The sequence below is a fragment of the Protomyctophum bolini genome, assembly GCF_963924005.1.
Source record: "Protomyctophum bolini genome assembly, chromosome: 10".
In the NCBI taxonomy this organism is placed as follows: domain Eukaryota; kingdom Metazoa; phylum Chordata; class Actinopteri; order Myctophiformes; family Myctophidae; genus Protomyctophum; species Protomyctophum bolini.
Genome location: NC_137871.1, coordinates 10,737,836 through 10,750,004, shown reverse-complemented (window position 1 = coordinate 10,750,004; position 12,169 = coordinate 10,737,836). Strand labels below are relative to the sequence as shown.

Here is a 12,169-nt window from a genome sequence, read left to right as displayed (position 1 = left end):
ACAAAACACAGTAGATTAAAATTATGTATCTGTTGTCTTTGGTATTCGTTCTATCAATAACCCAATAAAATAAAAGAGAACAATAACATTTCTCCACTGCAATTGTGAGAATGTCGCGGTTAAAAGTACCCCATGCGATATTCAAAATAAGGTTAAAATTACCCCAAGTGAAGACCAGATTCAGGTTTAAATTACCCCATGTCGAGCTGGAGAGACGCGAGACATACAGACCAGAACAGGGAAATGAAGTTCTCTCGCAACACAACTTTAGCCAGTTAGCCAGTTTGTTGGCGACGGGACGAGTTGTTGGAGAGAGATTAATAACTCATCAGTTTTGAGTACTTTATATAAACATTAACCACATGTTTTAAAATTATTAAGAGTTATTATCTTAGTTGGGCGTTTCTCTCAGGGAGACAGCGGAGTTAAGTTGCAAGCTGACATTAGCATTAGCTAACCTTTAGCCACCAAGCCTCCTTCAAGTTCAAAACGTACAGCTTCTTTTTGGTAAGTCTTTTAATGTCAACACTTTAATAAGATTTAACAGCAGTCATTGTTATTACTGTGCGTTTCCGCTTCTGTTTACAATTTGTTCCTAACAAACAAGCTTACCTACGACATTAAACTTAACTTTGTTTAGTTTGCTTTTTTCAGTAGCTAACTCAGAAGCACACGGTGAACTTTTTAATTAAATCAACAACATCACTATCATCAACCAATGTGTCCAATGTAAAAAGAAAAAAAAGGAGAAAACCATTAATGGGGAAATGCTATTAATTTACAAGAATGTCAACTTGAATGTTTAAGTACAATAGTAAATTGTTCGTATTTTCCACTCGGGCCTTTATAGTTAAATTCAAATGGATAGAATCAACCTGACTCTGTGTGTACTGTGTATGCAAGTGCATGCTTGTCAGTCAGTCAGTTCCGGTCTTTAAAATGTCGGGAAGCTTGGATGGTTTAATTATATATTGCAGCTGACTCTTTCTCCTTGCTTTCGTCTGGTATTAGACTCTGTTTCCTCTGCCTCCATCATGCCTTTTCCTTTTGGAAAGTCTCAGAAGAGCCCAGCTGAAATAGTCAAAAGTTTGAAGGAGAATGTTGCTTACATGGAAAAGCTAGACGCTGCAGAGAGCAAAAAGTGTGAAAAGGTCAGTAGTAATGATGACTTACTGTATGGCTAACAATGGCCACTTAACCTCACTAATGGCCTCTGACACAGACTGTTTTTATTATCCGAAGGTTGCAGAGGAGGTCTCAAAGAACCTCTCTTCCCTGAAAGAGGTCCTGTGTGGGACAGGTGACAAGGAACCTCAGACTGAAGCGGTGGCTCAACTCGCACAGGAGCTGTACAACACCAACCTCCTAATAGCCCTGATCGCAAATCTGCAAAAGATTGATTTTGAGGTGGGGAGGATGCACAATGTCCCTGGGACAAAATTGTTACGCTTGTGAAAGTATTGATTTGTTTCGGACAGTTCTTTGCAGGGTTATATGTGGGCGTGCATGTTTGATTGGGATGGCTTAACCCTAACACGGAGCGAAAAGTAATCTAGTACACAGTTTCTCAACATAAAGTTGGCACCAGGGGTCCAAATGGACCATTTTGGCTCTGTACCTCTGTGAGGGTTCAAATGGATCCTTAACACATTTAGTACCGGAACTGCATCAAAATAAAGGCGTTGCTTGCGCCGGAGTAATCGCCAGAGTAGTGATCGCTTCCATTTTGAAAGCCATGAACCGGAAATACTTTCTTAAAAAAGTTGACTGACAAAGTGCCATCACAATCTCCGATCATCTTAATATATTTATATACGCTACAAAAAGAGTTCATATTTTGCGGGAGAGACGGATGAGGAGCAGAAACGCAGCGCCAGCATATCGATCCATTCATCACCACGGAGAGCGCCCTGGATGAGGAGATACGAGTCATTCTTTCCGCCGCGCTAACATGGGAGTCAATGACAAGCTAATAGTTTCACAGAGCGTTAGCATACGGCAAGCGAAAAGCGAAATGCCAAAAAAAAAAGAAGTAATTATTCTGAATATTATTATCTCGCCCCGCGTCGTTTGGACGTCGCTAGGACGTCCACAGACGTCTAAGGCACCTCTCGGTTCCAATCCTTATGACGTTTCAGGACGTGTTATGTACAAAATGTGTTAATGGTTCCATTTGTACACTCTCAGAGTTAAATTAACCTGGGTCATTTTACAGTGCAGATTGGGGTTACAGAGATGAAATTGTGGCATTAAATGGCGGGCGGTCTTGTGGCCCAAACTAACTAATATTAAACTGGGGTTCCTTGAAATTAAAAAGCTTGAGAATTACTGCTCTAAAACAAGTAATACTTTCCACAGGGAAAGAAAGATGTGGTGCATCTTTTCAGCAATATTGTGCGACGTCAGATCGGTACTCGCACCCCCACCGTGGAATACATCTCCTCACACCCCCAGATCCTCTTCATGCTTCTACAAGGGTATGTGCCTTCTGACACACATCCAGACATTGTGTAATTGGCGTTAGGGTAAATTGGATGTATTGACATCAAGGGAATTCTGATAATGTAAAAAACAAGTCTTGATATGCAATTTACCTAATGGAGTCCTTGTTGCTCACGCTACACCAATTTTGGTAACTTATCCATTTTTTGTTGTGATTGAGAGCTCCCAATAAAGGTTAAATAATATCATGCCTGGGTGGCTGCCTAGTGCCTGCACAATCTGAAGGTTCTACGAAAGTTCAACAGCACTTTAAGGGTATATGGGTCAGTCAGTATAACAATATATAATCTGCAACAGGTACGAGAGTGCAGAGGTGGCCCTCAACTGTGGGATGATGCTAAGAGAATGTCTGCGGCACGAGCCATTGGCACGGACGGTGCTCTTCTCTGAAGAGTTCTACCGCTTCTTTCGTTTTGTGGAATTGTCAACGTTTGACATCGCCTCAGATGCTTTTGCTTCCTTCAAGGTATTTCTCTTTCTCCAGCTTGATTCCATTTAGGGCTGGACGATATGAACAAAATCAAATATCAGATTATTTGTTGACCAAATACCTCTCCATCTTGTGGCGATAATATTATAATTAATTCAAAATTTGACATAGATTTTCAAAAATACAAGCTCATAACACGTGTTTTGACATAGTAGATTCACTATTTTTGCTGTGTGTATGTATCAGTGCTTAGGAAAAGACAAACACTTATGCCATATCACGAAATTACTTGATAAATTGATAACCAAATCTAGTCTCACGATATCAATATTTCTCAGCCCTAATTCCCTGGCAGATCCAAAGTAACTGATTTCAACCCTAACTGGCTTCTTTCTGTTCTGCATTAAAAGGATCTTCTCACAAGACACAAGATTATGTGTGCAGATTTCCTGGAGACCAACTACGACAGGGTGAGCGATATATTGTAGATTTGACGATAAAACATAGAAGCTTATACCGACAACATTTGAGAAAAAAATAAGAACTTAACGTCATTGTGTACATTTGTTTCAGGTTTTAACAGAATATGAGAAGCTCTTGCATTCTGACAACTATGTTACCAAGCGACAGTCTCTGAAGGTATGCAGTTGTCTAAATAAATGTAATATTAGATCCCATGTGAATTCAATACTTAATAGTTTAAATCTTTCTTCCCTTCTGTTTCCGTTTAGCTATAGCCTCTTCGGGCTGTGTGTTATGGCAAAAGTTATGCATTCAAAATGTGTTACCAAGCAAGCCTCCTATTAGTTGGAAAAAAAGGTCGCACAGCTCGTAGTCACGATGCAAAACACTTTTATTATACCAACGTTTTGGCAACAAAATGCCACCTTCAGGGTATGCAATGATATGATATTGGTGTGCTGCCTCCTACCTCTTTGTTTGCTCCAAATTATATTAGTTCCCAATCTTGCACATGCAGTCATGCACAGATGCTAAATCAGCTGGTTTATTCCTATGATTTGAAAACCCATTTTAGCACAGATAATGTAGTTATCGGGGTAAACTATTGTACGTCCCGTGGACGCATCGATTTGATTTTGATGTTTTTGGGTGTGTTAATGCATAGCTAACTACATTATTGTGACACGATGCTACACATGTCTGGAGTCAAACTGATGAACCCCCCCATGATTAATGTGGTCAGCCGCACGTTAGCTGGTTGAGTCATACCAGCATGCATATCTTTCAGCTGCTCGGAGAGCTTCTGCTGGACAGACACAACTTCACGGTGATGACCAGGTACATCAGCAGAGCAGAGAACCTAAAACTCATGATGAATCTACTCCGAGACAACAGCCGGAACATCCAGTTTGAAGCCTTCCACGTTTTCAAGGTGCGTAAAGCATAATATGACCTCTTTTTTTTTTAACCTTTTGAACCATATCCTACCCACTGTAGTCTGGGCCAAACGTTCAGCAGAAATAACAGATCGCAAGGCTCCAAATGTGTCACAACGTGATGGTGTTGTGAGATTGTAGGTCAGGTATTTTCGTCAAAGATATTTCATATGTAGGGGGAAAAAAATGGGTTTAGTTTAAACACTGGTGGACTCGGGTCACCTAATTGCTGTATATAGGGTTTTAACATTTTGACTGAAATTACTTGGTGAATTAAGTTGTAATCTTTGTATTATTTGGGGGCAAATGCTTATCAGATACTGTCCCTGTACAGCCCTTAATTTTCTTACTTCCTCTTCTCTAAGCTCTCTCAGCATCATGACAGAAAAGTGGGCAAAAAATGTGAACGTCTGCCTTGGTGTCATTTTTCCATCAGTGCAGGGGCCAATAGATACCTGTGACAGAGCCATTTGACATAGGAATGAATGCTGATCATGACCTTTCATGTTAGTGGGTGTTAGTGTATTTTTCGTCCATTAGGAAAGGGTCTTAGTGTTTTTCTATCCTTTTCAGAAGAAAAATATGAACCGCATGTCTAATCGAGTTCATTCACCTGTTTTGGGTTGCAGTACGTTGAACACACCTGTGGTGTCTGGTGTTCACACCGAATGTGGTTTCATAATGCATATTACAGAGTTACGTTGGTAATGAAGCATGTAGCATCCACAATACACCCTCAAACAAACCACCATGTTAGACTGGGAGAGCAGCAGGTCTTTTATTTACATGATAAACCAGCAGTAGACACAAGCACCAGTGGAAACTTCCATACAGAGGAGTGTTTACAGAATGCAATTACAACGACTGGATATTGCTAAAACAATGGGAAGTGTTATTTTTGCACTTGGATAATCCAAAGGGGGTGGTTAATCAGCAAAGAAAAGAATGATCCCAACCGGCATAATAAACCCCTGTAAAGAAGCAAAACTGAAATTACGAGAGCTGTGGTGAACAAAAGTGGCGGCACGAAGCAATACGCAATGCGCTTGTAGCTGACGAGACGACTGGTACAACAAGTACATCAGATAACAACAAGGGTATTGCACAGCGGGTGGGGCATGGCAAGCCCAGACTAATATCACTGAGTAGATCTTAGTCTGGAATCTGTTTAGAACCTGCATTTCCAAGAGTTTGATTTAAAAAAATGCCTCTGGTGATATACCTTCGCCACATTTTCATATACTGGGCCCTGATTGGTGCTTTGATTGATCACTCCAACACAACCGAGCAGGCCCAGATATAATCTGCAGAGGGACCCGATCCATGTCAAATTTTGCACACACTCCCTGGATGCCAACGATGAACCTCTGACCTCTTTTCCAGAACGGCCTGTTATAGCGCCACCAGGAGGCAGAGTTTTGTAAAACATATTTTTATATTATTCGGTCCAAAAATCCTGTTGCAGTATCTCTACAGTCATGTGTTCAAGACGGATCTGTCCGATATTTCATATTCCGTCCTAATTTGCTAACATGGCTTTCAGAGTTTGCAAGATTGGCCCGTTTTGAACAAAAAGCCTCAAATCATGAATGCAGCGTGCAATTTACGTGAAGTCTTTCACATACTTTCCTACTAGGCTGAGGAATATATTCCACCCTTTTCACAATGGCCTGTTATAGCGCCACCAACAGGTGTATTTTTGCAAAACACATTTTTGGAACAAAATGCCTAATCACCCAAAGTGTAAGAGGAAATGGCACCCTTTTCACATTGGCCTATTATAGCGCCACCAGGAGGCCACAACCTGACCTGCCCTGGTGGAGACCTGGCTACTTTTTCTAATTTTTTATTTTTTGCACTGGCAGATTCATCTGGTTTCCAGGCTAATGTATTTCTGACTTGCATTTTCCAAACATGCATATCCTAGAGACGTCCTAGAGACGTACTTTTACATCTATCTTAATATCTGACATATTATGATCGATTTTAGTGATCAAACTTCAAAAGGTCAAGATTAGCGATGAGCCTCTTGGTTACACTATGCTTACCTCTACATATTTGAATAGCCTCAAAAATATTCATTAGGGTTGATTGGTCTGATCATTGTACTAATATTGTACTTCATTGTACAACAGTATTATGCAGGAATGGCCCATCTACAAGCTCAAACGTGACACCCAGCTTGTACTTTTCAAAAAAGATAAAAAAAAAAAATAATGCAATCGATTAGTTCGCTTAACTGTTGCACCCTTTTATTATTGTCTCAGAACAGCCGGAGACTGTATTTGCTCTTGTGTGTCAGTGTGCAGGTTGGATGTGTCTGTAAACGGCTCATCTCTGGTGTGAAATGTTGCATGTATACTCTCAGTAGGCCAAGGAAGAACCTCCAGTCCTCCATCCATTATTATTATTTTTTTATTTTTCAAAGCCTATTTTATCAGCCTCATGGTGGCTCTATGCCAAACTCCACGCCCATTTCCGCCTGACAAGATTTTCTGCCATTTTGTGTTTTCTTCAAAACACTGTGCTCACATGATCAAGATGTAACTGTCAGATTTTTCAGATTCCATTCCGATTGGCTACGATTGGCTTTCAAAGTTTGCAGGAGAGGCCCGTATTGCACAAACGTGCACACAAACTACCAGTAGGTGGTAGGCCATGGAGAATACTACCTATTTTCTTTAGATCAGCTTCATGGTGGCGCTATAACAGCCCACTTCACATTTTAGCCTATGACTCTTGAACCTGTATAGGTTGTATAATCGCATTTTTAGTTGGGTTTTTTTAAATCATGATGCAACTCTTGCTTATAGGCCACATTTGTGAGTAGATCTTCCACAATTCTGCGTGTTGTTCAAAACACATTTTTTGTTGCTACTCCTACAGATTTTGTCAAACTCGCATTGCACCTTTTTCTAGTTGTTGTTACTACAACTATCCTCTCACAACTCCTGCAGGTATTTGTGGCAAACCCCAATAAGACCCAGCCTGTGCTGGACATCCTGCTGAAGAACCAGACCAAGCTGGTGGAGTTCCTGAGCCACTTCCAGACCGATCGGTCCGAAGACGAGCAGTTCTGCGATGAGAAGAACTACCTGATAAAGCAGATCCGTGACCTGAAGCGCCCCACCGCACCAGAGGAGGCCTAAAGGACACACGGGGTCACTGCTTTGTCAGGTAGAGAGTCCTAGAGCCTCCAGAGAGCTTCCACTAGCATCCTCTTATTACTTAAAAAAAAAAAAAAAGAAAAAACTTAGAAAAAAAAAACTTTAAAAAAACTTCCATCTTTTTTTTCCTTGGTGTGGAAGTGAGGGGGATTTCTTGTGGGTGAAGCAATTAAGCCTGATTTATGCTTCGTCGTATAATGGAGTATGAATTAAGCATTAGTGGGCCAAACACTGTTATTTAATCTGTTGTGCTTCTGTAGTGAAATGAGAATAGTCATAGCTTTTTATGTGGGATATCATGTAAACTGTTATCCCTAGATAAGCAAGTTTCTGATTATTTACCACCCCAAAAAAAACCCAGCAGGGACTCCTTAAGTGGACCGACAAGCCTTTTTCAGAAAGATGTCAATATTTTAGAGAAGAAAAAATATATTATTTTTTTGCTATTGTAGTTTTATGGTTAACAGTTTGAAATGTAACTCTTTTTTCATACTAATTCCATAGCACTGGTTTGTCACCTTACTAACCATATTCACCAACCGTACATTTTGCTCTTAAGCAAAATAGCCGCCATGTGAATATGGTCAATTGTAAGTTATTCTGACTTTCCTGGACATTAGTCAACTATATTATCGTCACTGTTGGGCCGAAACCTTGTACATCCAAAACGTCAACATTTCCAGGAAATGGAAAACATAACCTTTGTTCCAATGGATCCAATGCAGTTATTGTTTAGTCACAAGCTCTTAATACTTTAAATTAGTTAAATACCCACCTACGTAGTCGAAAACTGTCAATGCAAAGCATTGTGAGCTTGTAGATCCAAAGTACAGAATTGGGCATCAATTTATTAAAATATCTAAAACGATGAAATATGGAGAGACAAGGTATCTGCATGACGGCAACGATATGACTGTAGTACAATTAGTTTAGCCAGGTTAGCTGATGGTAATGTTTGCTGGTTAAGGTGGTTAGCAGTCCTTTGGTATGTATGTAAAGGTGACTGTGATTGTTCCAGAGGTTGTTAGTGATCCTGTTGTAGCTGTGATAAATTCGCTGTGACAGGAAGAGAAGAGCAATCAATGAATGGCTGGGTTTTATTTGTACTGCGACCAGACAGCTGCACTGGACGGAAATAGCAGCGCGGCATCAGATACCGCTGCAGGGTGTCATAGCTCGCTCGCCGTAGCGCAGCATATTCTGATTGATCCTGCACGCCATAGCATGGCCACGCGGCATATTCTAATTGATCCGATTGGAAATGCTTCATTTTATCCACACAAAATACCGCATCTAAATTTGAAAAGATGGTTCTAAAGCGGTTTCATACTGGGAATCATATTTTGAAGTCTTGATTTAAATTTATATATATATATATATATTGATAATATATTCAATTAAATTCATATGTGATGCTTGTCAAAACCTATTGCCACCCACTTTTGGGTTCCCAGCCATCTGTTTGAGAAACACTGTTATAATATTAAGCATCTTTTGAGATGAATAACAAGAACGCACTGCAGATTGTTACATTCTTTTTTTGGTGGTCTGGTATATACAGTAGTGTAGGCCATCTCAGACACTGCTAAATACCAGATGACTTTCTCACATTCTCAAACAGCCTGAAATATGAAACAGAAAGTAGTCTTGGCTGTCGGATAATTTTGTTTTGGAGTTGATTTCACTTCTCGTCTGTCGGTTGAACAGCAGATTCCAGTGAGAACAGCAGCACGTTGCCTTACTTGTCACTGTCACTTCGAATCCATGTGACAGATTTCAAGAACTATGTTGTCTGTTTGCACAGTTTTCTAGTATATACCTCATGGGCTTTTTGAGTTTGTAAGTGCTGTGTATTGTTTAGTTTTCTTTCCTTGACAGAATATATTTGGGGATCGCGTGGTGGTTGGTATGCATGCCTGTATTTAATGTTTGTTCTAACTTCAACAGGGATGGGGACCTGGTTTTCACTCTGGAAAACTAGACTTTTAAACTAAATGTATTTTTGTTTTGGTGCCGTCAATGTTATGCCTGATTTATACTTAGTTGCGTGTCGTGTTTCACACCAAAAATAGCCGATCTACTATACAAGCTCACTGTGTTTTTGGTGCAAGACAATACATGCAACTAGTATAAATAGGCCTTAATTCATAATGAATTACAGCATGGCACCCTTTTATAAATGAATGTTGCCTTACTTAGAGAAAGTAGATTGTAATGATCCTGTGAAATTCCAAAGTCAACATGAGAGCAGAAAATATGCATTTCAAGCCCCAATTGTAGTGCTGGTTTTTCAGAGCCAGTTCAAATAGTTGGGGATAATAGCCCAATAAAATATAATTACAATATAACTTTTAACCACTTTTACCCTGATGTCCTTATTTTGGGCATGTCATTATTGGCAAATTTCAATTACGGTAACATTTTCAGAAATGCACGTCTCATCACGATGTGTTGTGTGCTTGTAAATCGGCTATTTGCGCTATTCATTCTAATATATATAGGGATAAAGTGGTTAAATGTGACACCATGGTTTCCATGCTTGCCAATACACGTTGGATATGGGGATAAACTTGACTGAATCTAAAATATGCTAACCAATGTTACAATTTGGTTTTTATTTAACCTTTTGTCATGAAACCAAATATCCACAAACTTGTTTTCAGGGTTTTTCCTTGCTCCATGTAACCATTTGGGATCCTTTTCTAGTGTTGGTATCTAACAACATGTTTATGAAACTGATTTGAGACTGAAAACTGAACTTCATGTCCAAACACTATTTTAATTTCTCAAAACAATTCCTGAAATAATGCTTCAAGAATGTGACTTATTTTGAATTAACAGATACTGTGAAATCGTCTAAATAATACAATGAACTTAACCACTTAAACCAGGCTCCCGCATGGCTCTATACCAGATCCTGTAGTATTTCCCTCTGCGCCAAATCTCTGGTGAAAATAACCGATGTACAAGCTCGCAACGCTTGTAGTTCGGCTATTCCTGCCAAATATTAACTCCAAAATAGGGGTCAACTCCAGAATAGGGGCTCTAGGGTTTAAGTGGTTAAATGCAGATGCAGGTTGGTAAACATGTCTACTACCCCTCCTTCATTCAGCTAGCCAATTATTGGGTGAAATTCAAATTTTACTTCTGAAAACATTTTCTCAAGCAGTAGTGATGTGCATGATAATAATATTTATATCCTCTAAAGAAATACATTGTTGAATCAATAATTATAGATGGCCAGGGTTGTTTTGAGAAATGGTTCAGCTTAATTAAATGTCAATCAAGTGTCGGTGTCAATTCAAATTTGTCTTTTAAATTTGGGTCCACCCATGGTGTGCACTGTGAAAGTTCCCCCACTGTGTAGGATCCATCACTTAATTTATGCTTAATTTATACACTGTCATTCACCTGCTCACAACAAATTGCAGCGCAACGCATTGTGAGCTTGTAGATTTTTCGATGCTGCGCGACCAAGTTTAAGGCATAACCTTAACCCTAACCCACTTGGCTGGTAAAGTCAAGCCTTACATTTATAGTAGATATTAAAGTTATTTTAAGAAGTATTTGAATTGTTCACACTAGCAGAAAATGTTCAAAGGCATCTTCCATAAGGGTCTCGGATATTTCATGAAAGCTAAAGTTGGTCTCGATCTGTGATTTTCGTGTGATTTATTTGCATTAATTTAAATGCCGTACAAACACAGAACACATAATGTGGCAATAAAGCGACCTAATTATTGTTTCGAAACGAGGTTGATTTTCACCACAAATGCAAGTTCCAAATTTATGAATGAGGCGTCAACAAATTAATAGCTTGATGTGAAATATTCGCTGACTCATTTTCACATTGTTTATTCATCACACTCCCAGTGCGTAAGGACCTTAAAGCGCAAATCATGAAACCTCTCCACTATCAGTATAAAGCCTTATTTATAGAAATGTTTTCACTGCATTTATTTTTTCATCCTGCCTTAAGCCTGAGGAGGAGAGTTGTGTAGGTGAACTGTTTCACAAATTGCAGATTGGGACTTGGCCTAATAAAATGTTAAAAGTCGTGAGATTATTATTTTTTTAATATATATTTCTTTGATTTAGTCCATTTTTAATGCTTAATTTATATACATCGTACAACGGTGTCGCGTGTTGGAAATAGACATTCAACACCACCGTACGATGGAAGTAGAGCCAGACCGATGCCACATCAGAGTCCTAGAGACCTACCACCGATTACTGATGTTATGAGTGATATTGTTTCTAGAAGTGCATGAAATGTTCTATTCATTTAGCAAAACTTCGATTTGTTAAGTTTATATTTCAGAACTTTTAAATATAAAATACATTAATTTTAATTAAACATGAATCCCCGTTCAAACATTTTGTAAAATGGCTGATCTAGCTTGTAGATGTGCTATTTCCTTAAAAAAAAATTGAAAACGTAGAAAATATTTACAGGATAGTGATGGATGCCAGCTTGAAAGTGGTTAAAAACACATCAACTAAACAATAATAATGCAGATATATAACGGTCTGGCTCTACAACAATATCATGCTTAATTCCCTGGAGGGGGAGGGGGGGGGGGGGGACACTTTAGTTTAACTGAGCTGACATTTTATGTATAACCCTACCTCCTGTGACGAGATACAATAGATAATACAGTGGCAACTTCAGA

General features: G+C 39.2%; 1 protein-coding gene across 1 annotated transcript; it reads left to right on the top strand.

Annotated features, from left to right (window-relative positions):
* The first annotated feature begins 225 nt into the window (after positions 1–225).
* On the top strand, positions 226–11,553 carry cab39l1 (calcium binding protein 39, like 1). Its single transcript, XM_080774786.1, has 9 exons — positions 226–507; positions 1,012–1,151; positions 1,243–1,407; positions 2,359–2,477; positions 2,800–2,968; positions 3,343–3,402; positions 3,506–3,571; positions 4,182–4,325; positions 7,287–11,553. The coding sequence occupies exons 2-9, from the start codon at positions 1,035–1,037 to the stop codon at positions 7,476–7,478; spliced, it is 1,032 nt and encodes a 343-aa protein (XP_080630912.1). The 5' UTR covers positions 226–507; positions 1,012–1,034; the 3' UTR covers positions 7,479–11,553.
* Positions 11,554–12,169: the final 616 nt, after the last annotated feature.